The sequence below is a fragment of the Zeus faber genome, assembly GCF_960531495.2.
Source record: "Zeus faber genome assembly, chromosome: 17".
NCBI lineage: Eukaryota > Metazoa > Chordata > Actinopteri > Zeiformes > Zeidae > Zeus > Zeus faber.
The window spans coordinates 19787728-19815421 of NC_137204.1; the positions used below are offsets into that span (position 1 = coordinate 19787728).

The window sequence follows — 27694 nt, forward strand, 5'->3', positions numbered from 1 at the left end:
GAGCTGCGTGTCACTCCCGCACCGCATGCACCCGCGCTGTGTTCAGTCTGCCTCCGTGCAATAACACCGATGGAGAGCCCCCCGAAAGCCCGCAAAGCCCGCACCGCTCTGGGCTGATGAGCATCCCGAGAAGCTGCCGCGGAGACGGGACCGTTTGGATTATCGGGGGAGGGTCGCGCTGGATGCCTCGGTGTCGTCTCCCTGGTGACAGAGACGATCTGAGCTCCTCTCTCCGGATAGACCTCCTCCTTCTCCCCTCCTCCTCCTCCTCCTCCTCCTCCTCCTCCTCCTCCTCCTTCTCTCCTCCTCCTCCTCCTCCTCCTCCTCCTCCTCCTCCTCCTCCTCCGCCGCCTCCTCCTGGTTGTTGTGCCCGCCATGGCCCTGGTAACGCTGCAGCGCTCGCCCACCCCCAGTGTGGCATCCTCGGCCAGCACGGCCACCAGCAACACGGGGGAGGTAAGTGGGGGTGGGGTTGGGGTGGGCGGGCGTGGGGCGGGGGGAGACACGCCGGGGCTCCGGAGCTGCAGGACAGCGGGGGGTTGGGGATTAGCTAACGTTTTGTTTCGGCTTGTGGATGGATGGATGGATGGGAGGTTGGATGGAAGGATGGACGGACACTTTATTCATCCCTGGAGGGAAATTGCGGCGTTCGCAGCAGCTCGCGTCAAAACAACAGGCAATAATGATAATAAAGTAATAAGAATTAAACACAGGAAAAATGGCACTCAACCTCAAGAGGAATACAATAATTGTAGTTGTATACAATAAACCTAAATATGAACTTAAACAATATTAAAATTGGCAAGAAACCAAAAAAATATATACAAATTTGAAAACGAAAACTGGCAATAGACCACAAAAATCCAAATGTATTAAAATAGAAAGATTTGGCGCTCGGCAATAAACCTAAAGAAATAAAAAATAAGAAAACAATAAGCCCGTTTGAAAACCAGAATGCGCAAAACGAGATGGGTGTAAACAAGGGATGACAGAGGATTAAACACCGGAACAAAGTGATTAAAAATGAAGGCGCGACAGTGGCTCTGTCCCCACATAGACCCCTAATATGCGGTAATAACGCCGGTGAAGTAACACGTTTGTCTGCCCCGGTCACTGCAGTCCCCATTCAGAGAGTGAGCGTGTAAAGTGGCGAGGCGCGCGTGGTGACGTCATCGCGGTGACGTCATCCGGCGGAGCGCAGAACGGCTGTCTGCGGGTGTTGTGCCGGGTTCAAGTTTGTGCGGCGCGGGGCGTCGATGCCACTCAGTGACAAGCTGTGACCAGCAGATAGCGCCGACAGCCCATGCCATCTATTACTTTGGACGTCTCCATTCACCTCAGGCCGTCCACATTAACACAATAAATCCCGCCATGGTTGTTCCTCTGCCCATTTCTTTCCCATTAATAAAAGTGGTAATCCGCGAGAGCATTTTGTTAGAATGTCCCATATTTTCCTTTATTTAGCTGTTGCATTTTAATTATTTTTTTTAAGACAACAGCCATTCAGTGTGTTTGCGTTATGAATGTGATGTAATCTGAAATAGGTAGTAGGTTTCACGTATAAAGTCTGGAAAATAATATTTAATTACTGCCAAAATGATTAATGCCCCGATTGAGATCTGTATGGAAGCTTTGTAAAAGCCACTGTATAGCCTCTGCACATCGAAGTGTGATGTGTACAGTATCTTTCTTACTCTTATTTTCTTTTGTTCGTTTTTTTATCACAGGACTTTGGGAGCGATGACGACCGAAAAAATAATCAGAGGTAAGATCGAATGTGAAACATTACATGTTATCTGGGGATTATGCAGCTATTAACAGGGTCTTGTTAGTTGATGCAGAGCAGACAGGATTTGTTTTAAATCACTTCAAGGGTCTGTTTTGTCCACTTATTATCCACTCGTGTTGTTCTTAGTCCTGAGGATCCGGTGATGTCAGCAGTTCTGACTCCCGAAGGGCCTGATGCGATCTGTCGGACAGAAACCTGATCCAGATTTTATCCTCCAAAGGCCCTTGATTCTCAAGACGGTCAGAGGGAAGAAAAACTCTGCTCAACACTGAAGCCCCTTTCCCACATGGAATCCGTAACATTGCTGGATAGAAAATGTCCGACAAAGGCGGTAGGTAGTCGTTCACACATTGGCCTCCTTCACAGAAAAGTTCAGTAAGGAGTCTGTTCCCACATTCGATGACCGTTACGGCTCCAGTACGTAATGGTTTAGGAGTAGTACGTTGTGTCCAGTGTAGATGCAATCGTTTGGACAATATTTCGGCAGTGGACGTACAATCCGAATCGGTTTCATTGTTTTCCTGGCTCTCAGAGACCAGCGCTTTGATTTCTGAGTGCAAGCGCCTCCCTGCCCCTCGGATTCGGTTCTCTACAATGACGGAGCCGGGACAGAGCTCGGACCCGGACGCAATAACTGCAGACGCAATAACTGCAGTTATTAAATCAGTGTGATTGTTTTCCACCTTGTCCTACACAATTTTTGCCTCCGGAGAGGGAACTTTCTCCACCCGTTCTACCTCTCCTTGTTCGAATGTTCCCTCTCCGACTCCACGCTCCAGTGCAGACGGTGCCGGTGCGTAAATCCACATGCAATGTTCCATGTTGGCGTAATGTGGGGAAAGGAGCCTGTGGTGGGGGGTGGTGTGGTTTAAGCAGCCAAATCTGTCTTGGGTCTAGGTAATTGGGCCTGGGATCAGATGTGGCTGTACGCCTGTTGTTCGTCAGAGCAATCAATGAGCAATCAATGAGCAACATCCCCGCACACACACTCTGTCATGACATCTGTCCATCCGCTCCCATGTTGTTATATCTTGCTACTCTCTACAATAAACTGGTGTGTTTGCAACATCTCTGCCTGTGTCTCGGTGTCGGAGGGCCCTGAAAACGCCACTCGGGTGGAGTATGGCAGGCGGAACTTCAACAGTGGCACCTGAACATGGGCTCTCCGGCACAGTAAAGGAACACAGAAGGGCCATCCCGAGACGCACTGGAGCCCCCGCAACGGGGAGCCACAGCACCTGCCCTCTCCCAACTGGCAGTAGCAGCACCCAGAAGGTCCAGGGGAAGACAGGGGAAGAAGCAACCGCAGCAACCAGCATGGGTAACTGCTTGCAGCTAGCTGATCCCCCCCAGCAGCCATCGCCAGGACCATCCAGCAGCCCAGCAGCCAGGAAACCCCTCCAAGCACCCCCAGCAACAGCCAAGCCCAACAACACCTCCACCAGCCAACCCAGCAGCCGAAGGCCCCACACTCCGCAAGAGAGTCTGTCGTTGCCCATGGACCGTGCTGTTCTGGGGAACCAGGTCTCCGGTAAAGAGGACGGTTTTGGTTTTGTTGGACATTTTTTGTTTGTTTAAGGTGTGGGAACCCTGTTTCAGAGAACGGCCTTTTATAATATTTAGGTATGGCAACCCTGCCCTGTGTCAGACTCCGGTCGTTTTAGGTATGGGAACCCTGTGTCATAGTCTAGGCATTTTCTTTTATTATTTTTTATCTGCTTGGTGGTGACCCTGCTTGGGTGGGTAGGCTTCTACTAGGGATTCTCCCCTGGCCTAAGTGTGGTGTTGGGTATGCGGTGCAGAGGTGGTGTGGTTTAAAGCAGCCACACCTGTCTTCGATCTGGGTAATTGGGCCCGGGATCAGAGGTGGCTTTACCCCTGTTGCTCATCAGAGCAATCAACGAGCAACAGGTAAATCACCCATCCCCACACACACATGGAGAGCTTTGTGTCTTGATGTGTGTCCGTCTGCTCCGGGCTTGTTACATCTTGCCACTATCTACAATAAACTGATGTGTTTGCAACATCTCTGCCTGTGTCTCTGTGTTGGAGGCCCTGAAAACGGCACTTGGGTACCGTGTGGCAGGCCGGCCTAGTATAATTTCCGGGAAAATGCCGGTTCAGCTGTGAAAGGAAGTGTGTGTGAATGGAAGCAGTAACATTCCCAGGACAATCACATAAAGTAGGGGTGGATCTAAATCGCAATACCAACCAAACAGAAGTTTTTTACAAATATTTATTTAAGACAAAAAACGATTTGTTTTCGGGAAGAAAAAAAAACACTCCGAAAAATGGTGAATCCAAACCGTGGAGCTGCATAAGACGAGAAACTGAAACCCGTCGAGTCTCCAAGGAAACTGGGCTGAGAGCCAGAAAAAAAAACAAAGCGAATTCAGATTGTACGTCGTGTTGCTGACAGATTGTCCAAACGATCGCAACTACAATGGACATAACGTGCTAACCCTAACCCATGATGTACTGTATTTGTAACAGTCGTCAAATGTGGGAACAGACTCCATATGGAACATTTCCGTAAAGAAAGCCAGTGGATGAATGACTACCTGCCACCTTTGCCGGATATTTCTTATCCAGCAATGTTTCGGATTTTATGTGGAAAAAGGGCTATATTGACTGCTATTTCACCTACGAAACCCTACTAATGCCTGTTTATAAAATAGGAAGGGATATCTTGGAAAATATATAAAGAACATACATTTCTTAGTTTTGAACATATATTTTATAGTTTTGAACATATATTTCTTAGTTTTGGGGGTTGATCAGCAATGATTGTACATAATATGTCATATGATGGGTTAGGCTGTCTCGGAAATCATGAAATGATTTGACCTTTGTGTTCAGGGGCTTTCTAGGTCATGAGGCTCCGCATGGACCGTTTTAATGAGTTGAATGTATCTAGTTGACTGTGTGATTCATCACTAGAGAGCCATTGTTTGGGGGCTTCTGCATGTCAATCGGGGCCCCAACAGCAATCCATGTTGAGACTAGAGCCAAGTAACACCCTCCGCCACCCGACACAACCCATGCTTGAATAATGGCATCCTGGCAAAGTGTTGCAGAGGCACAGCTGATTGCCCAAGCACGCGCTGTGAAACGGAGATAAGCTGTAGCTTGTGGGCAACTCAGACGCCCGGAGCAGAGATCAGCGAGAGCCAGACACAACCATGGGCGAGAAAAGGGAGACGCCAGGGCCAAGGCAAGATTCAAGAGGAAACCTTCTCCCGTTGAGAAGGACAGCGTCAGAGAAGCTGATGCTTACCTTTGTTTTGTATTGCAGAATTTACCTTTTATTATGGCTTGTGCGCTTGCGTTTGTTGGGCTTTTCCATGCATGCTGTGCACTGAAGGCTTTGCAGAGGAATCTAACCATAGACAGGTCAGGAGCTACCGTGATGCATCTAGTGGAGGGACTAGCTTTATGGTAAATACTCCTTATGTATGTTCAAACCAGTCCAAACATAACGGTAGCCACTTAAAAGTGCTGCGTATCACACAGGGCTGATATGCTTTGAATGGGTGTTTGGATTGAAATGATATGATTTAGATTGCTTATAGGTAACTGTATGACTGCTTCATGAGTACTATCATTTCGATTTTGAGATTTGTTTGTGTCGAGCAATGCTTCCACAAACAGAAATTTCCATGCTGTGTAGTTTATATGGTTTAGAAGCGATGCACTAACAGCTTCGACTGACTATCGATAACGAAAAAAATCATAGCTACTTTAAATCAGAATACCGTCTTGTCTCTCAATTGTGGCTCGGATAGAATGGGTCTATATTTAACAGCAATATTTCCCTGCATATATATATATTTTTTTTTAAACCAGAGTCATCCTATCTGCATCCCATCCTTTAGAAAAGCTGCTGAAGGAACAACGGTAACAGATTGTGCAACAAAAGGCCTTATGATGGCTCCTCTCAGTCAGACCGGGCTTTGTGTGTGTGTGTGTGTGTGTGTGTGTGTGTCTGTGTGTGTGTGTTTGTGTATGTGTGTGTGTGTGTGTGTGTGTGTGTGTGTGTGTGTGTGTGTGTGTGTGTGTGTGTGTGTGTGTGTGTGTGTGTGTGTGAATACTGTGCACAAACAAAGCCACACGCTGTTCTGCTTAAGCTCCGCTGGGGCCCTTGGGCAGCAACGTCTGCTGCTCATAGCTCCGGAAAGTGACCATCTATCGGCCCAAGTGCCAGTAGATGGTTATTATAGTGGTTAGCAGCAGCGCAACGCCCAGCACCAGGCAGCCATACATACTTCCTCGGGCCGGTGAAGAAAGAGAGGAAAACGCAGAAGAATCACAGTACAATGTGTTTTGTCTACATTTTACAGCCTTAGTGAAAGCTTCTTCATGGTCAAAGGGGCTGCTCTGTTCCTACAGCAGGGAGGCAGCGGACAGGGACCCAAAACACCAACCCACTACAAGCTGGCAGGTGAGATTTCCCCCTGCACACACACACACACACACACACACACACACACACACGCACTGAAATGCAGAAATGTACATAAATACACAGACAGCCCTGTTTATTGGGCAGGGCAGGGGGGCCGTCAAGATGAGGGTCCAGGCAATGCCGGATATTCTGTTATTGATCTGCATTGATTAAAATACTCCCGATCAGATCCAAATCTATTTATCGCATCTTGATCCACATTTTTGTCTGATCTGTAAGTGGTTCACACGCCACTTGTGATAGCTAAATGCATGTTTGTATTGTACGCGTCAAAACACAGAAGGACGACTTGAAAGATGAGGGAACAAATGATTGATAGTCTGTAACCAACTGCAGCTGCGACCACCCTGCCAGTATGATGGGATGTACGGGAGGGCAGGGCGGCGCTGTGGTAAAAAGGCCGCAGAACGTGATTCAGAAACCTCCGGGAGCCAGGGGAAATAACCAGAAGTCGTAAATGAACGGGATTCTGAAGAAAGTGTCTTGTCACTTTCAGGCGATTTACCTCAACACCTGCAGGTCATGATCAAGATCCTTCGCTCGGAGGATCGCATTCGGCTGGTCAGTCTGCTTTTTTTAAATTTCATTTTATCTTTTAAGATATTTGCGTAGACCTGTTTAACTTTTTTTTTCTGTTGTTTTTTTTTTTGTTTTGTTTTGTTTTGTTTTTTTAAACCGCAGGCTGTGCGGTTGGAGAGCGGCTGGTCAGACCGGCTGCGCTACATGGTCGTGGTCTACACCAACGGTCGCCAGGACACAGAAGAGAACATCCTTCTGGGAATGGACTTCTCAGACAGGGAGAGGTAGCTTCCATCCACATCTTCCGCGACACAAATCCGATTCTCGCGTCAATTTTGTTACCCCATGAGCTCTCTCTTTCCTTTTTCTGCGTCGTTCACAGTAAATGCTGCTCCATCGGGATGGTGCTGCCGCTGTGGAGTGACACAAATATTCATTTGGATGGAGACGGGTGAGTCCCTCTTCTCTGCTCTCCATGTTTTTTTTATCATAAATATATATATATATATATATATATATATATATATATATATATATATATATATATATATATATATATATATAATTTATTTATTTATTTATTGTGTGTGTTTTATTTAATTATTAAGGTAGTGATTGCACGTACAATTATGATTTTATATATATTTTTTTTACTTGTTTGATTGTTTGTGATTTTTCGGGAGAGCCACTTATTATTATATATTTATGTTTTTGTCTCTCCTGCACATTTAGTTTTTTCTATTTTGTTTTTACTCAACTTCTTTTATCTGTTGTTTTATATTTTACCTCATTTGTGTAGTCCCCCGTCCTGCATTTCCTATCTTCAATACATATAAATGTATGTAAATGTAAATATAAATGTCTGTGTTTTTATTTTGAAGTATCTACACAAAAAAGTCACTATTAGTGGGTGGGGGAAAATCCATTATTTGGTTGATTAAGAAACAAATAAACAAACAAAAAATACATGTGAAAAATAAATTCCCCTATAATGAATATTTAATATTCAGGATTTATCTTGATTTTTTTTTTGTCGTTGACACTGTTTCTGTTAAATCACACGCAGTTTCCCGTGTGTGTGCGCGCCAGCCGAGTTCCTGCTGATCTGTCAAAGTGCTCGCTCGCTCTCTCCCTCTCTCTCTCCCTCTCTCTCTCTCTCCCTCCCCTACCGCTCTCTCTCTCTCTCTCTGTGCTAAAGAATGTTCTCCCGGTTTGTGTCCTGAACAGTCCCCCTGAACTAACCCGGCCCATGCTCACATTCCCTGTGCGCTGATCTCCACGTACGGGTCTTCCCTGAACCCGTCTTTTCTCTCCCCTTTTCCCGCCCAGAGGATTCAGCGTGAACACGTCGGGACGGTCGCATGTCTTCAAGCCTGTGTCGGTGCAGGCCATGTGGTGAGTACGCCCCTCCGCCGGGGGCCGCGCGTCGTTGTTGTGTGAGGTCCGACGCTCTGTTCGCTCCAGTTCGGTACAGCCCAAATAGAAAAAGAAAAGGACACCGGAGAGTATGCCTTTTTTTTTTTGTTTTGTATTTATTGATCATAAAAGTAGGATCATGTGACGTTACAGTCCGGAAAAAAAGACAAAAATAGCCAAAGATACATCTATTTAGCCTTTAAATGCAATGGAAAAGTGGAGCATCTTCTGGGGTGGCCTCACAGCAGCATACTGTATATCACAATGTGTAGAGCCTTATATAATTTAAAGTAAAACAATAAAATCATTTGGGTGGTCTTGAACAGGACCGCGTTCTCCACTACAGAGTATCTCATACGAGCGGCTGGAAATGGTGATTCCTATTGCCTTGTGTGAATGAGCTGGAAAAGGCCTCCTAAATTCTGTGGGGCTTTTTTTTTTGTTGCGTGTGTTATTGTTGTTGTTGTTGTTATTGTTTTGGTCGGGTTCCACAGACACGCTCACACACTAAGGTGACGTCAGCGAATGAGGATTTCTTTGGAAAGGGGCTTGGCCTCACGTGTTGCCCGCCGACTGACCGGCCCTCCCACAAAAAATGAAATGTTTCCCCTCGGCCGGTCGCCGCGCAGGACGCCCTTCAGTGCTTTGAAAAGGGCCCCGGCCCGCCCGCGTGATGCCCTAGAGAGCGGAATTGCCGGGAGTCGCCGGCGAGATTTGGCCCGGGCTTCCTCGTTACCCTGTGCACTAACGGATTGGGCTGCTCACTTTTTTTGTCCGGTAATGCAGACACAAAGGTTTTGTGTCCGCACACCATCTGCAGAGAAATCCTTAAAAGGAAAGGGTTAGATATTTCATTTGCCAGGGCAATCGATTCAGCGGTTCAATGGGGGCCACCAGTTCACAGCACCCACCACCAGCCCCGTCTGAATATTTAAGCTGACCTTAATCGTTTTGTAAAATCATTTGTATGCCTCCATCCAAATTTTAAAATAAGGATAAGATATAGGTACTTATTATTCCCCAAGGGGAAATTCCAGAGTTGCAGCAGCAATTACATACATGACAAAACACACATAATTTACAAAAACAAGTTATTCTATCATTAGAAATGAGGGGAATTTTAGAGCAATGTTAGAAATAAACGAATAAAATGTGAATTTGATGCATTTCCATTCAGCTGGGCGAGGCAAAATAATCTTTAATGTCAATAACTATGATGATGTTGGCATCATACGAATAAAAAAGGCGATTCGATTTTTAACGGCAAATTGTTTGTTTGACAATTAGTCGTCAGCTCAAATGTCATGTTCATGGCAACCCGCATCACTTCACGCTGAGTGAACTGACGGCGGTGTTTCCAGGGACCTGTGCGATGCTTCTTCTTTTATCCGGTTGTTCCCTTCCCGCCTTCTGCTCTGCCACAGGTCTGCCCTGCAGATCCTCCACAAGGCGTGCGAGGTGTCGCGCAGGTACAACTACTTCCCGGGGGGCATCGCTCTCACCTGGATGGGCTTCTACGAGAGCTCCGTCACCTCGGAGCAGAGCTGCGTCAACGAGTGGAACGCCATGGCCGATCTAGAGTCCACCCGGCCTGACTCGCCCGCCATGTTTGTGGACCGGTAGGAGCCCTAAAGCATCCCGGAATAGCTTGACTCCTTTTTGTTTTGTTTATTTGGTTCATCTTATTGTTTTTCTGTTAATTTTTTATGTTTAGGTTTATATCTATTATTAATTGTTTATTATAAGGTTGATTATAAATTGGCAAGTGTTTACTGTTCATTGTTTTATTTTTTAGATCATTTTTGTGGTTTATTGTTTATTGTTATATACATATACAGTATATATTTGTTGTATATCTCCAATTTTTTCTATCTTCTAGTTTATAGATTTTAATTGTACATTGCCAATATTTCACCAAACTACTATGTTTATTGGCATATTGCCATTTTTGTTTATACATTTTTATTCTTATTATTTTATTATTATTGACTTTTTTGATGTGAGCTTCTGTGACACTGCATTGAATCTATCTCTCTGTCTATTAGGGCTGAATGATTAATCTGATTCGAACCGCTATCGCAATACAACAAAAAGCAATTTTTTCAAATCGTAAGGGCAGCGATTGGAAAAAAAAAAAGTGTTGATTTTTTTTTTTTTACCTTACACAATCTAACCGATGGGGCCGTCCAGGGCCGGCTTTTGCTATAGGCGAGATAGGCGGCCCCACAGCGTGTTTCTGTTTTATTCTACGTGTCCTTTTGGAACGAGACAAGCGCGTGTGGAACGAAACCGTGTGTTATGGGGACACTTTCTCCATGACTCCCCTCCCCCCGCCTATAGCGATTGTTTTCACCTAACCTCCGCGCTACCGGTGCTCCGGCCTGGGTCACAGTGCTCTGTGCGGGAGCGTGCGCTGCTGTCAGAGCCCGGAACACCTGTCGGGTCCAGGCGGAGCCTCTTCCAGAACACTGCATCTGTTTTTTTTTTTTTTTTTTTTTTTTTTTGTTTGTTGTTTTTTTTTACCTTTTTTAAATTTGCTGTCCCTGAACACACGTGTATGTGGACTTGTGCGCGCAACATTTTAATGAGAATTTAAAAAAAGAAGATTCTGCTGGAACGATGCATGTTTTTTGAATGTTCATTTTCAGATTTGAACAATTACAAGGCTTGAAGTTAAATCAATCAGTATTCTACTGTGATTGAAGGCTTTTCGTTTAACAATCAGTAGTTAAATAAAGATATGTTATTCATATAAAAAAAATTAAAAAATCCCAATTCAATTATTTTTTACCAAATCGTTCAGCCCGTCCGTCTGTCTGTCTATCTATCTATCTATCTATCTATCTATCTATCTATCTATCTGTCTATCTATCTGTCTGTCTGTCTGTCTGTCTGTCTGTCTGTCTGTCTGTCTGTCTGTCTGTCTGTATCTAGCAGACCAACCCTCTCCTGTCTCATTGTATAGGAAAGCTAGTTCTGCCATTGAGCTCTCGCTGTGTGTTTTCTCAGTTGAAACGTGCATAAAGTCAGAGTTTTGGGCTGGTTTTCATTCAGAGCGCAGCTTCATTGTGTTGATTGACTTGACGCAGGCCGACCGAGCGGGAGAGAACAGAGTGTCAGATCAAAGCCAAACTCCGCAGCATCATGACGTTCCAGGACCTGGAGAACGTCACCTCCAAAGAGGTTAGAGCCCCCCTCCCGACGCCTCCCACCCCCCTGACACGCACACGTGGCTTATTGCACTTCTAACACAAAACAATGCGCCTTCGATGTAGAAGTTAATTGAAAGTCATCTGAGTGATGTTGGGGGTGTTTTTAGAACGGTATCTGCAGCGTGGCGCAAATGCTAAACTCTGTCTGAAGGTAAGAAAGAATGAAATCGCTTATTTAGATGGACTAATACCCGAGTAAATTTGTCATTCACCATGTGCTCCATTGCGCATTGCTCGTCTTATAGTTTATACTCTATTCAATTTTGCATTACATGAAAAATAACTACACTGTATATTCCTGAGCTGTTTATTGTATATATTTTTTTGCTGGTCTGTTTATTTCTTATTTTTATTTTGTTGCTCTGTTTATTACTTATTTTTATTTTGTTGGTCTGTTTATTACTTATTTTTATTTTGTTGGTCTGTTTATTACATATTTTTATTTTGTTGGTCTGTTTATTTATTATTTTTATTTTGTTTGTCTGTTTATTTATTATTTTTATTTTGAACGTATTTATTTATGAATCTAGTCTATATACTTTTTTACTCTGCGCGTCATGTTCCCCACTGAGCTGCTGCGACTCCCGTATTTCCCCCATGGGCAGCACTATCCTACAGTTAAATCATTTGCACGCAGCATTTGAGGAGCACCTGAACAGGGACAATGATAAGGTCCGAAAGGGATCTGATTTCTTCTTTTTGTGCACCACGCCGGTCAGTTTACGGTTCTAAAAAATATGGTTCCCGCTCGGCAGATCCGCACCGAGCTGGAGCAGCACATGAGCTGTAACCTCACGGAGTACAAGGAGTTCATAGACAACGAGATGCTGTTGATCCTGGGTCAGATGGACAAGGCCACGCTCATTTTTGACCACCTCTACTTGGTGAGGGTCTTTTATTTCACGCTGGACTTAAATGTTGACAATCTCTCAGTTGTAATTTTTTTCAACCCTTTTTTTTTGAGCAAGTTTTTTGTCCTTTTTTTTTTTATTCTAGGGCTCTGAGTGGAACGCGTCCAACCTTGAAGAACTACAAGAGTGTGGGTTAGTGACACATTAAGACGCTTGTTTTCTACTAATTAAGCGTTGAATGTTTAAATTACAAGACTGAAATCCAATAATCAAGCCATTCATCCCTCTTTGTTCATCAAGTTTCGTTTAGATTGAGGCGTACACTATGATGCACTTCCTGTATTATCTCTGTTATGCAATTTAATATGAAGTGGTGCATAATTCAGGGCTCTAGACTGCGACCATTTTTGGAGAAAGGTCTACAAATTGTTATAACTTGGAGCATCAGCACGACTTGCCAATATGCCAACCATTTTTGTTTTCCTAATTATCGTCATTATGTGAAACACTTGGAGGAAGCGGAAAATAACATACACAATGATTTAAAATTTTTTTTTTTTTTACTATTTAAAATGGGTAAAATCTTATTTCATTGTAGAGCTGCATGCATCTCTCTCTCTCTCACTCTCTCTCTCTCTCTCTCTCACTCTCTCTCTCTCTCTCTCTCTCTCTCTCTCTCTCACACAACAAACCCGGTACCACTAGATTTCGGTGCCACGCCCGAGCCGTCGCTTAGCCAATCAGATAAAAGAGGCGAGTTGTAAAGGTTTTCACGACCGATAACTTCCAGTTCATACAAACCGTCAGTTATTTGGTCATGTGAAAATTATATGAAAATTAATTAAGGACAAATGGGTTTAGTTCATAAAAAATCTCTGGATTAGCACCGATCTTTTTTATTTTTTATTATTACTTAATGATTTTTTTCTGTTAAAGCACCGCATGCCTTTTTGACTTTTTCCTTTCAGATAAAACAGCACATTGTTATTTCTGTGAATTGTGTATTTATTACCAAAGCATTTATCAGTAATACAATTACGATGGAAAAAATATAAATGTGCTGCGTTGCATGTGGATTTCAGTGGTGCTCCTAAATTTTGTGCTGGTGCTCCTAAAATGTTTAGTCGGGAGCACCAGTGCTACTAGTGGAAAAAGTACGTCCGGAGCCCTGATAATGGTAAACGTGATGCGTCTTGCTTTCTGACGCCTGTTATTTATGATTTTCTTTTTACATTTATTTTAACTCATCTACAGTATACACAACAGTAAAAAGCATAGTTAACGGCTGTTGATTAACTGTAGATAAAAAACATTATCAGCCTTGTTTAAGATAGCAAGAATGAGAAACTAAAGACCTGCTCCGCAAATAAAACAAATAAAGTAAACAAATTTGTGTTGTTTTTTTTGTGTTTTTTTTTTGGTTGCAGAGTGGGTTACATCCTGAACGTCACCAGGGAGATCGACAACTTCTTCCCGGGAACATTCATGTACCACAACATCCGAGTGTACGACGAGGAGGCCACCGACCTCCTGGCTCACTGGAACGACACCTACAACTTTATCGTCAAAGCCAAGTGAGGACTCTGCTCTTATTCCTGCGTTAGGGTGGGAACTGGGTGAATTGTTCCAAGGACAGCGCGTGTTATGAGTGTCAAGGCAGCATGCCGGTGAGAAACCTGACCTTTACGGTAACGCCGTATTTCTAACGGCGTGTTTCTATCGCGTGGTGCCAGCTGGGTTATGCGGCTGTTCGTGGCGGCGAGCAGACACATTTTGGCCGAGGGGCAGCGAGGCAAAAAGACTGCCGAAAAAAAACAAAACAGGAGGGGTTAGGAAAACCCCGCATCGGAGTTCGGATGATCCCTCCGACCAATCAGTCTTCTGCAAGGTTTTCTCCTCAGCTCACTTGGAACCTCGACGGAGGCAATACCGAAAAAAAAAGCACGAGGTACCAGGGACTATCCACAACTATTTCCCGAAAAAAGCGAGGAGTCGAATCAAGTTGAGCCGGTACTACGCGGTGGAAAAAGGGCTTAAGCGGGAGTTTTTTCGTTCATTTTGCTGTATTTTGCATTTGCTAAAGCAATGGTTCAGTATCGTTGGAATATTCTAAAAAAAAAGACTATAACATTTTCAAATGTGGGATATCACCAGGAAAATGGTAATTCCTATTGATGCATGAATTCAACAATAAAATGAAATTAAAATAGTAAAATAATACAAATAAACGTTCTGTCTTAATTGAGCGGCTTCTTTGGAAACAGTGTAGATTTGGACAGAGCTCCCCTGCCAAGTACGTTACATGCTCTGAATGTCACACGGGACATGTGACTCATTCATCGTATTTTACTCTCTGCAGATTCTGGCTTTTTTAGGTGCGTTTAATTTGTTTATGAAACAACTAAGCTGCTAACATCTCCCTCCCACGCGGCGCCTCAGCATAATGGAATAGATATAAACCCCGTCTTTTAGGAAGAGCCATTCCAAATGCCTGGTCCACTGTAAGATGGGGGTGAGCCGCTCGGTGTCGACCGTCATCGCGTACGCCATGAAGGAGTACGGCTGGTCCCTGGAGAAGGCGTACAACTTCGTCAAGCAGAAGCGGAGCATAGCGCAGCCCAACGGCGGCTTCATGAGGCAGCTGGCGGAATACCAGGGAATCCTGGACGCCAGGTAAGCGCACTTCGGTTTTTTTTTTCCGCATACTACCGTGACCGGTTCGAAGCGTCCCCATTTCGCTCGTCTGAGCCTCTTTCGAAGGGCAATGGCGGGCACTGTCAGTTCTAGATTTCACAAATGGTTTAACTTTGTCGGAAGGACAAATTGTATAAGCCTTGGTTTGGAATACAATCGCAGCACTGAGTGTGGATAAATTCTCCGTAATAAAAATTAATGAACTGCCGTCAGTTTTCCAGGAACATGGGAACGTAGGAAGGAGTCAATCATATGAGCAGCTTTAGATAGGGACCCCTAATGTTCTACAAAGTGCCTCCACGGTGAAAATAAAAGCACACACATAGTGAATTTATAAATGGCTGGTAAGATAATGGCAGTAAATAGTCAGACGATGACATCTCCACACACACTTCCACACTTTATTCACATGCCACTTTAATGCACATATCTGTATATACATAATAGCCTATCCCATGTACAGTACATAACTCTATTCTGATTATTTCTATTTTGTACCCCCACTCTGTATTACCTTCTTGAGTTATTTAATTTAATTTAATTTAATTGGATTTAATTTTATTTTATTTTATTTTATTTTATTTTATTTTATTTTATTTTATTTTATTTTATTTATATTATTCTATTTACTTACTGCATTATGTTTTAGGAATAAGTTAGTTTCAGTTAGTTAGTCAGGTAGAAATTAGGTAGCTATTGTGTTCAATCTAGAACATATTGTGCATAATCACCGGGTGCGTTGCATAGACATTTCACTGCATATATGTATGAAAGTATGTATATGTATGTGACGAATAAACCTCTTGAATCTTGAAGCTCATCGAAGAAATCCCGTAAAAAATGAGTTTTAAGAAATCATTTTCCATGTCAAATGCAGCAGTTACTGCAGCGAGCCTCGTCCGGCCGCCTGCTTCTCATTAACGATAGAATGCGGTGGTCGTTTTCCCAAAACAAACAGCGGAACCTGAACATCAACCCGCGTAATCGGATTTGGGCGCAGTCACGAGGTTCATATTTTAAAGACAGACTTGTCGATGAAGGACCTATAGGTGCGCCTTTGCTGAAGCTCAAGGAAGGAAACGCGTGGAACCATTACGCGAGGATGTAAGTGGACGCGAGCCGCTGAGCTTACCGCAGGGTTGGCCCGGAAGAACGTTTTTAACATTCATATCTGTCCATACTTACTGCTACATACCTGTAGCTATAACTTCACTTTAATCCTTTTCCCAAAAAACAGTTTTTAAACCACATGCCCTTTTTATAACAAAATAAACACATTTTGATCCGCTGTACAAAGCCTCAGTGTTACTTTTGGCTCGCTGTCACTCAAGACATTAACTTTGCATTGCAGGACAACTCCATGTTTTGATACTTGATCGTACCAAATGCAATTTGGTCAATTCCATTAAAGTATCACAGTTTGATTTGTTCTGTGCTACCGTTTCCCGGAATTATGGCGGCGGTTCCCGTCCGCTGCGCCGCCTCGTTGTCTTGCAGGGAACAGCTCTTTGCAAACTGCACGGCGGTGACGTAATGTGTCGCTGGATTGTGCCTAAGTGATTATTTCTCTTACGGTCTGTATCGAAGATAACGAAAATAGCCTGCACACTCACGCTCCAGCACGTTTAATCACAACATTTTGATCTTGAAATATTGTCGTTATGTTGTAATTTTTTTTCTTGTGGCTTGATGAAGTAGGCCCAGTACCTAATCTGCCATCTGCTTCATTCGGTTCCCTTGGGTTTGTATGCCATAAATTCGATTTTGTGGGGAATCTCACTGAGCGCAAAGCATTTGTAATGATTGCAGTATATAGAAATTGTCTTCTTGCTCAATCATAATAATAATAATAATAATAATAATAATAATAATAATAATAATAATAATAATAATAATAAATATATCTGCAGGCAGCAATATATGGGGTCTAGTTAAGTCATGTTTGGTAGCTATTACAGTTTCCCAGTTTCTCTGAAACGCAGCACGATTTTCCCAGTTTATGTTGAACGCCGCGTATCGGTAATGCACGGACGTTGGGCTACTTCCGGTCAAATTTCATTGGTTTTTCACTGATTCCTGCTCCAAATGTAGATCGATATAGATCAAACTTGAACCATGAGATGTCTGAGGTGTCCCAGTTCTAACGAGACATCAACCGTATCCTAATAATGTGTACTTTATTAATCCCCATGGGGAAATTACTTCTCTGCATTTACCCATCCTAGTAGCTGACGTATTTAGGAGAAGTGAGCTGCCACCCACGTGGCGGCGCCCGGGGAGCAGGTGGAGGGTTAAGTGTCTTGCTCAAGGACACTTCAGCACGCCACCAGCCGGCGATCGAACCGGCAATCTTCCGATCACTAGAGGACCTGAAATTCCTGATTTGTCTTAAAATATATGGACATAATCAGTGACAGACATTTGCTATATTTTATTTTATTCTGTTTTATATTCTAAAAATATTACGTGAAATTGTGTCGATTGCTTAAGTATTGTTATATGGTCAAATTACCGCCGGACCAGTAGTTGGAGACCCCTGCTTAGACTCTCGTTTTTTTTTTATTGTGGTCAGCACAAAAACTTTAATTTGCAAGCTGACGTGACCCACACCGTCCTGTTTCCTCACCAGCAATCAGCGTCACAACAAGCTCTGGAGACCGGGAGGAGGAGACGACGAGACCTCGGACGAGCTGCAGGCCTCGGGCCAGGACGCCGGCGTGGAGGTTTCCGGGGAAGCCACGCCCGTGCTCAGAGGCTCCTCTCAGGAGGAGGACGAAGCCTGGGGCGGCTGCAGGGCGTCTCCCTGCAGGGGGATGGGTCTGGAGGTGGAGCCCCTCGACCCTCTCAACTACAACTACTACTTCAGGCGCCTGTCGGACTCTGCGCAGGACAGCGAACCCTCCACGCCAGTGCGTGGCCCTCCACTGCTGGGCATGGAGAGGATTTTCATTGAAATTGAGGACGTCGAGCGAGACGCCCTCCTGGAGGACGAGGGCTTCCCCATGGCCCACCTGGCCTTGCCTGGAGAGGGCACTGCCGCCCAGACCTGCGGGCGCCTGGACCCCCTGGAGGACATGAGGCTACGGCTGGAGTTCAGTACCTTAGAGGAAGAGGATGAGGAGGAGGCCAAGAAGGAGGAGGCTGAGATGGCGGCCCTGGCCCAGTCGCCCGGGAATTCGGACGGCAAGAACGCCGCCGAGGAGGGAGAGAGAAGAGAGGAAAGCCAGTTGGGCCTCGCCAATCTGAACACCAACAACAGCAACCGCCTCGCCAGCAAGCGCAGCTGCCCTGCGGCTTTCGACGTGAGTGGAAGTAGCTTTCTATTGTAATAGCATTATGTTGGCCTGAAAGGCATTTAATAATAAGTAGTATATTACTGCTAATGATAATATATAATTAGAACTGCAGAATTAAAATCAAGTAACTGGAAGGGAGCCCTCTTATCCTCCTTTATTGTTATAAAACAGGATTTGCCTTCATCCATGTGCGTGTAATAAAAAATCTCTTGTTTTCGTTGATATTCTGCATGCAACCGCGGCCTCATCCTACTCCGTGGCTGACCGTATATTCTTTCCCAATGTTTATTCTGTGTAGGACAGTGCTAGCACACGAAACCCATTCAAGGTGAAGCCCTCCTACCACTCCTGTAAGGAATGCCTGCGGTTTCCGCAGGGGCGCCGCTGCGACCGCCCGGCCGGTGGCCGCGCCCACCGCCTTAACACCGCCCGCCATTGTACCGTCCCCACCATCTGCATAGATCCGCCCGGCACCCATTTCACCTCCAGCTCTACCCTGCCATCTGTGCCAGTGTCGTCCCCGGCGCCCGTCCCGCTGAGCCCCGTCCTGCCCTGCGGTCACCTCTGCCGCTGCGCCGCCTGCGCCCCCTCCGCCGCCTGCGCCCCCTCCGCCGCCTGCGCCCCCTCCGCCGCTTCCTTCTGCCCAACCGCTGACCAGGAGGCCCGCTGCCGGAGGGGGGCGTCGCCCATGAACTGCGAGGAAATGCCTAACGACCAGATCCCCCCGGGGAGGGGCGGCCCCGACAAGCTGCGGGCGGGCGAGGAGAGGGAGCCATCCGAGGACGGCGGAGGGGCCCGGACGGGGGTCGTGGCGGGGGCCTCCGACGGCGTCGACCTACGACCCGAGACGGGCTCGCGCTTTGACGAGGCCCTGGCTCAGCTGCAGACGCCTGCGGCGGGGCCGGAGTTTGATCTGGGACAGGTGAGACCGAGGCCGGAGCAGCTGGACAGATTGTCAGGCTTAACAATCGAGGGCCAGTTACCGGTGTCTCCGCTTCCATGACAGATAGGGCCGAGCCTGGATGGGATGGATGAAGGCACGGAGGCCGATGATTATATAGCACAGCACTTTCAGTCCCCCCACTGCCACTGGGTGCACTATCAAAGCTATGGACCTTGATATCACGTAGTATCTTACCATATTGTCTTGGCCGCAGAGCTCCATTTTTTTGCCAGAAGCAACGGCGCCCACGCTTTTCCATGTTGAGCTTGAGGAGTTTTCTAGCAAAGCGGATCCATATCCTGACATCCCAGTGTGTCGTCAGGCCAAGGCATGTGCATAAACGCCGCATTACCAAGCTTGGGTACTTCCTCGCTTCCAACAAGGAGCTCTCCGTGTGTTGCACATCTCAGATCTAGTTGACGAGCAGCTAGTATTTTGCTCCTCAGACCTCCACACTGCCCCTGAAGCTGATTGTACTCGGCCATAGTTACTTGTTTGACGCACCAGTTTGGTGTACTTTCAACAAAATGACTAATATTATTAAAAAAGAATAATAAAAAACACGCTTTCTGCCTCCAAACTTTGACAAATACAAGATACCTGAAGTGGACTGCTTTTGTCTGTATGCTTTATGCCGATCCAAATCACGTACAAGTTTTAACGTCGGGGGCTCGATGTAAATTTGCAGTCGAAACCTCGCACACGCAGCTCCATCAGCTTTTTCGCTGACAGGCTTCTCATGAGTGATATTGACCTTATTTTTATTTTTTTGTTTACGGTTATCTCATCCAAGCTTTCTATGCCTCTTGTTAAAGAAGTGGACTTCCCAACTCGAGCATCTTGGACTGTTTTGGTCGAACGCGGTTTGGCTTCTCTCGTCAGTGACCGGTTCACCCTGACCGCTTAAACGGACAATAAATGACTGTTGTTATGTCTCCAAAGCACTCATTGTATTTTACTCCTGACCATTCAATGTTGCACAACCTTATTATCCATACTGGGAAAGTTACTTAATATAGTCGGCTTCGATTAACTTTGAACTCAGTCAATTTGGAAAAGTGGAATTTCTCCAAATTGAGACGTTGACTTTTCACTTGTTGCCATATTTTAACTGTTATTCAATAACTGGCATGAACGCTATCAAAAGCATTGCGGTTTCCGGTCATCTGAACTTATCGAATTAAACATTATCCTTGCTTTTTATGCATGCTGTGGTTGTTGGAAAGAATGCAAAGTATATCTTTTTCCAAAAATGCTTTTTCGTGGAAAAGTTCGGCATTTATACCCAGCAAGTTTAAAACTTAATTTTTCCTACCACTCTTGGCCATATCCTCTGAAAATGCACCTCCGGCAGTCTGACCAGCTGTAAGCCATACCACGCTGCCAGAGCCGCTTCGGTACCTTTATTTGACTGGAAGGCGGTTGAAGTGAGCCTTGAGAGTTTGCTCACCTGCTGCACAATGTCCCTTTCAATCCAGGGCACTTCCTTTTTTGTTTATTTATGAGAAATATAAGACTCGCGGTATTTCGTGTTACATGCTAAGAAAGCTCAACTTTTATCTTATCCCATTCAGCGCAACACGGAAAAAGCACACTCATCATTATTCAAAGACTCATTATTTGAGTGCAACTCAAAAAAAAAAACATCCACTCTCCTGTCGAAATGTTTTCCATTTTTAGTGTTCAAACTTCGATGTCATTTTGATTTATTTATACATTTTTGTTATAATTTATATTTATTTATTTTTGAAGAAGGGAGGGGGCGGGCATTTTTATTTTGTATATGTTGCACGCTGGGTGTGCTACAATGCTGTTGAATTATGTTTGTGTTTGTCCAGGACAGGCACATGCATGAGTTATTACAATGTTGGCAAGTTATTAGTGCTTTTGAAACATATAGGAACCAGAAAGAGTGAATGCAAGGTGTTTAATCCGCTTACAAAATTGGGTTAATATATATTTTTTTATTGTATATTGCGTGGATACAAGATCGTCAAACGGATGATGCTGTAGAAGCTGGTACAAATGTCCATGTACAAAATGTTTGTCTTTTCGTTTTTTCTTTTCTGCTCCCTTCACGGGGACCTCCACCGCTCGGCGGACTGGCCTCACGAGTTCGATTTGGATTTTCAAAGTGTTTGCAGGTTAAGCATTTCATTGTCTTCTTGTGGCCATGAGCACATTGTAGCACCTTCCGGAGCATAGTAGAGAGAGTAGACGGAGAAGAACCGGGCTCGCGGTTTGGGATCTGGAATGACTCGCTGTGTGGGAGGAAAAGATTGATATCAAATTAATGAAACAACACCCTGGGCCCCGTTCAGACCTGGTAACTTGCGTCTGGGACATAATCACGATTGTGGATCCGGTTGAGATGGACCGCTGTTCACACCTAGACTCGGAAACCTGTTTATTCTGCCAGGCACATTTACATGTAAGAGGATTTTTCATTTCATTACAAATGATCGGCATTTGAAAAAAATGGTAATGGTCTGAAAAAATGGTTGATAAAAAAAATAATAATAAAATATGATAAAAAGTGACGTGAAATTCAAATAAAAATTGTCAAATATATTATTATTCATTATTATTATTATTTTTCAATATATATAAAAATAAATAAAATATACAAAATAAGATTTCATTCGGATACCTTGTTTCACGATCCATCTCATTTTACTACTGCTCACCTACACTCACAAATAAATAAGAGGTGTAATAATAAATATTATTATTATTATTATACACAATAATAATAATCTGTTATTAGTAGTAGTATTACTGGTGCATTCAAAAAGTCAGAACTGGGGAAAGAATTGTGCTTGGGATATTCACGAATGAACAATGGTTTGGCTAAATCGTAGATATGCTCGTATCCGATTTAATCTGGGGGGAAACAGACGAGCGTTGTTACACAAAGGAAATACATATTTGTGCAGTGGCCATGCAGCTAGAGAAGAGGAAGGATCGGTGTTTCTAGTCACGCAGCCGATAGGGCGGTGTGGCTTGTGATCGGATGAACCCCGGGATGCCTCTCACACGCCAGGTCCGAACGGGGGCCCCTGATCGATAGACTAAATTTTTGATTTCGACTTAACCTGGTTGTTGCCCTTTTATCCAAGCTCCTCGCAGTGAATTCGGCCGCCTGAGAGAACTGGCATTCAGACGTTTCCGAGCGCTGTCTCGTCGACGCCCCGACCGAAGACTGATCTTTCTTTGACACTGTGATTTGTTCTGTTGCGTGGATCATGGTTTTAAGTTTTTTTTAGGTTTTTTTGTATTTAAGTGCCTTAACCTTGGCCTTAACTCGATTGCATCGCATCACAGGCTTTGTAGAGTTATCGTGGATGCTGTACTAGCGTTTTATTGCTCTTAATCCCATACAAATAATGCTAACGCTCTCCACTGTGTCCTTCTTGGCGTAATGGAGAATTGTATGGTTGTTGAGAAAGCCCAGGGAAACAAATACGTGAACAAAAGCACCGTATGAAGACACCTCTTCCAATTAGTAGATTTGGCAGAAACACCCATTTCATACCAATACAGGTATAGTAGTACACAGCCAATGCAATCTCCGTAGAGAATGAATAGAATGGGCCATGTTGGAGCGGGAATCCCTCATAGGATTCCAGCCTTCCCAACACCTTAGTCGGTTCAATTTCCGCGCTATCAGGAGCCATAAGCACTCTTGTTGTGACCCAGCCCGGACAGGGGCACCGGCCGAAACACGCCCGATCGGCCTACACTGGTACCCGATTCACTCTTGCGGCCGATCCTCACAGCGGCGTCCCCCGACGAAGTCTCCCCGGGGAGAGCGCATCTGTGGAGGCGGCGAAGGGACCGGGCCCGGGTTGAGGCAGGCGGCTGTCAGATGAGGTGTTTGATGGGCGGGTGTCCACATATACGTTCGACCACACGGTGTAAATCGACAAGCTACAGAAAGAGGAAATAAAAGGAAAAACACCAATTTGAAAAAAAATGGAAGAACGTGTTCATTTGAACCGTGGAATCAAAATCCTCAATCAATCAATTCCTGAATTACATTTGATTTCTGACATCGGATTGGATCAATACGAATGTGAAGACCTGTTTATCGGCATTTAAATATAGTTTTGTGTGTTGGAATATAAAAACTGTTTTTAATCAGTTTTTGTACAGAAGACAACCTGTCATTCATTATCTCAAGACGAGAACAAGGTCACATCAAATTAAGATTTTTTAAGAATGATCCAATTACACATGCAAAAAGTGATGAATCAAAATGCATTCCTGTGGTCGAATTTTAATTTCCCAAATTGAATTAACATGACTAGTAATACTGCAAGAGTTCTGCTTAGTTTGACAACTAATGGGCAGCATTTCACAAATGCACGACTTTTACTAAGGCCATATCAAGTCCGAACACACGCACAAGTTTGACAACGCAGGCGATGCAATTCGGGAAAGACTGCGGATTTAAAAATAAGGCCAATCAGGAAATGTGCAAAAAGATCAACCGTTGGTCTAGGAATTGCATTGTCTGTGGGGTTTTTATTCGTATTATTATTGTCAAACATGCAAATGTATTTTCTGACATTATATTGTTGCATTGGTTGAAATGCTGCCCACACATTATCAAAATGGTATTTGTGGTTTATGGACTTTCTCATCCACCGTAGGAGTGTGCGCAAACACTCTGCACACACAAAGAAGCTCTTATCCATCGGACATGTATTTGACAAAATTCCATTTATTAATAGCCTATATCAGTATTGTATCTGTTCGGTGTTTAAAAACTTGTGGTGTACTGTACTGGCCTAACTTAACTTGGTTTTTCGTATCGCTAGAATTAAGAATATTATTTACATTTCCAAATAAAAGGACGGCACTGGACTAGAAAGTCTCGAAAATTCAACAATGTGTGCAATTGTTACAGCAATAGGAAAAGTAGCTTGCCCCAAAATTGTCAATATCAAGGACAATACTGATATTGGAAGAACTCGTGTGGTACTTGAGATGAGAAAGAGCGCCGAGTTTGTACCATAAGTGAGGAAATGAGTGTTTGGGTGCATCACTGATTTAGGCAAATGATGTTCGTCTGCGCTTAGAAAAGTAAGAAAAGTGGATATTGGATGGTAACAGTAGGTTATTACTGGGCAGGAGGCATTTAAATGACAATCCAATCACAAGCCAGAGGGCAAAGGTGTTTCATGGAACTCTAGGAAGAGGGGACCATGCTGACAGTGCACGGCTAGAGCACAAAGTGTCATATTTCCTCTCGGCATAAAAGCTTGAATTTTTTTCTTCTGATCATTTTTTTGACTGAATGAGTGGAATATGTAGAGCATAAAACATTTAATTGAGAATCAGCTTTTGTTACATCTTTTTTTTTTTTCTTTGAACCCATGTGCACTGTTCTTTACATTGTCAATGCTTATTTGTGATGCGTTTTTTTTTACATTTTGTTAAAATAATGTCCATACAAATGTTTATTAAAAATTATTGAAATAAACACATTTTGTGTTATTATGTTCGGGGGGGGGGGGGGGGGGGTAATATGTGATCTCTCCACATGCCTCATACCGGTGTTGATGTTACTCAGGATATGTAAATAACACATTGAGATTTATTTATATTTTAACCAATAACTCAGACTCATAGAAAACTGTTTGAGATTTGTATGAAAATAAAGAGAGAAGTGTGTCTAAAACATAAGGCATTATCTTCAATTGATCCAAGAGAATCAGCACCTCTGTTTTGGAGCATGTACACACGGGTTAAACATTGTCTCAGGACTTGAGGCGATCCTGCAGTCAGCACAAGGCACACAGAGGAGTTTTATTGAATTAGTCAAATTAAGTAATTGTGACGTCATGGGGCCGGGATAAACATGGAAACACAGTGCGGTAGAAATGGAACTCCATCCGTCAAAAACACTGGTCCTGCAGGACAACAGGCAGGAGGATTACTGTATCACCATATGAACCTCATACCCATAGGTGAGTACCTTCTGAATATGTGTACCTTTTCAAATATATAATTGCCGTTCGGCTTTTGACGTTAAATGACATTTTGTGACCCATGCATGTAATCGTTGCATCGTACGAACTGCTGCAATGATAGGCCTTGAAATTGTTTAAAAATATGAGGAGGGGAGTCGTAATTTTATCAAAAAGCTCTATATACAACAGCAATGGCGATGCACATAAAAGTGTGTTTTCATGAGTGACATGGGATCATATATCATGTGTGTTAGATAAAAGGGAACATCCACTGTATACAGAAGTCTCCACCCTGCAGTTAGCTGCGCCTAACCTAATATATTATATTTTTTGTTTTTGGTCATTCGCAGCTTTGATATGGCATTCTTGCACCGTAGCACCTAAAGGCAGATGCATGTGTATTTCTTATCTAATTCCAGGGCTAAACAGTACCATGGCAATGTTACTATGGCCTTACTTTGCATCTCCCATTTTTGCATCATATCTCCTGTCTTGGCTATTTGGATATCAGCTGTATTCCCCTCAACCACTTATTTTCCAAAGTTCTGCCTTCCCCCACCTCCACCACCACCACCACCCAAAAACAACTGGCTAATAGTTTCTGTACTCCATGTCACAAGTCTCTTATAAATGTGCGCATGATAGTTGGGCCGCTGAAGGCAGGAAAGAGTCGAAAACGCAGAGAGAGAGAGAGAGAGAGAGAGAGAGAGAGAGAGAGAATGAGGCGGGAGATAAGTTTGGCTGTTGCCTCCCTTAGTGCACAGCTGCTGCCACGGAAAACCCTCGACACATGAACCTTAAAATAAACGTTTCGATGTAGTGATGCAGGAGTTGGGTCAGTAACGTACGGGAATCAAGTCATATCAGTGAGATGTACGTTTTTCAGCAATTTTTGCTATTTACTGTTGTAACGATGACAATAACCGGGTGTCATGACATTTCACTGCATATATGTATGACCGTATGTATATGTTCAGTATGTGACAAATAATCTCATGAACTTGAATTTGAACTTGAATTTAAAAAAATAACAAATGTAAGCCATCGATGCAAAATAAAGTATCAAATGACCTTATCGTGACCTTAAACCTATGCAGGGATGCTTTTGCAAGACACTGTCTAGAAGGGGGGTTTACTCTCACAGGAAAGACAAAATTAAATTAAATTAAAAAAACACACCTCCAAGGCTTGAAATGGCAAAAGCAAACAGTTTCACCTGTCCTTTCCCCCTCACCTTTCACCCAATAAAATGAACATTTTACGAAGTGAGCTGTTGACATTCACTCTCCATGGGTCATTTTCACATTTTCAAACATATGCGACCAATTGAGTTATTGGATTTAATTCAAATTGACTGAACCCCGCTTCTCGGAGACATTGCTTTTGTATAACAACTTGATGAACACTACTCGTGTGTTTACCCCTCACTGCTGAGAGTCTGCGTGCCAGTCTGGAACCTGTTGAGCTTTTTTCCCCTCTATAATATATCATCGCCCATCTATCATGCAGCTGCTTAGCCTCTTGTCTCCAACCCTCATCAAACCCCAGACAAAGACGATCCGGTTCAAATGTCAATGCCCTTGCGGCTCGGATTCATTATTCCTGGCAACCTTCCTCTGGTACCGCGTTACCAAAACAATCGTAAACATTCGGCCATTTGAAATACAGTTGGAATTAGGACGGACACCTCCTGATTTCCAACCGGTAATTGAGAATGCATGACGTCCCAGGCCGACCGGCACGGACGAGACCTGTGTGGTTTTAATGGAAGCTACTGAACTGTAGATCAATTAAATGTATTTTCACACCCAGCAGATAAACACAATGTAAATAATTGTTCAGACCCTATTTTCTCCCTAGTATGCAGTTTGACCTTGGCACCTTGTGATTGATCTATTATTGTCCACTTGCCCTGTTTCCTTTTCGGCCCTGTGACTCACTGGCAGCAGTCAGACCAACTTTAATTATAACCACCGCAGCATTCCATTTTGACAGAATGAGAAGAGATAGGGAGGAAGGTCCTGAGAGGGAGTGTCGGACATATAAAGCTATATATAAAAGTAAATGAAAAATATTTTGGGACAAATGGCGAGTCCCAGTACATCGCCTGATTTAGTCAAAGCCCCGTTCGGTTATAATTAGATCTCTGTGTTTGTTCACACTCGTATTTCTCTTTTTCCGAAAGAAAGCGTTGACAACAATGGGTCAGAAGCTGGACAAGGGGTCGGAGAATGAGGAAGAGTCCCTGGATGGTTCCGATTGGGGTGAGCAGACGGAACAAACAGAAGCGACAATTACGGTGGAACAACAATATGACCCCGGTGAGGCCAGCAGTCAAGTTGACACCGGCGGCGTTGGGGCGGCTCTGGGTCCCGTTGGGACCAGTGGGAACGGTGACAGAGGCACAGCCACTTGGCTAGGCAAAGACACCAAAACTGGGGAACCAATGAGATCTGCTCTTGGTCATGGGCAGCGGCCTTTGAAAGCCATTAGAGGCGATGAGGGTGGAGATAGGGCCGCTGTCACCGCAG

The 27694-nt window shown here is 44.1% G+C and overlaps 1 protein-coding gene across 1 annotated transcript; it reads left to right on the top strand.

The window, feature by feature from the left end:
- Positions 1 to 375: 375 nt before the first annotated feature.
- On the top strand, positions 376 to 23037 carry ssh1b (slingshot protein phosphatase 1b; the record flags this gene model as incomplete). Its single annotated transcript, XM_080017657.1, has 17 exons — positions 376 to 456; positions 1728 to 1765; positions 6130 to 6230; positions 6751 to 6815; positions 6936 to 7057; positions 7156 to 7224; positions 8103 to 8168; positions 9614 to 9808; positions 11279 to 11372; positions 12157 to 12285; positions 12398 to 12444; positions 13680 to 13826; positions 14725 to 14925; positions 17576 to 18248; positions 18541 to 19164; positions 19249 to 19335; positions 22885 to 23037. 17 exons carry the CDS (start codon positions 376 to 378, stop codon positions 23035 to 23037), a joined length of 2892 nt encoding a protein of 963 aa, XP_079873783.1.
- Positions 23038 to 27694: the final 4657 nt, after the last annotated feature.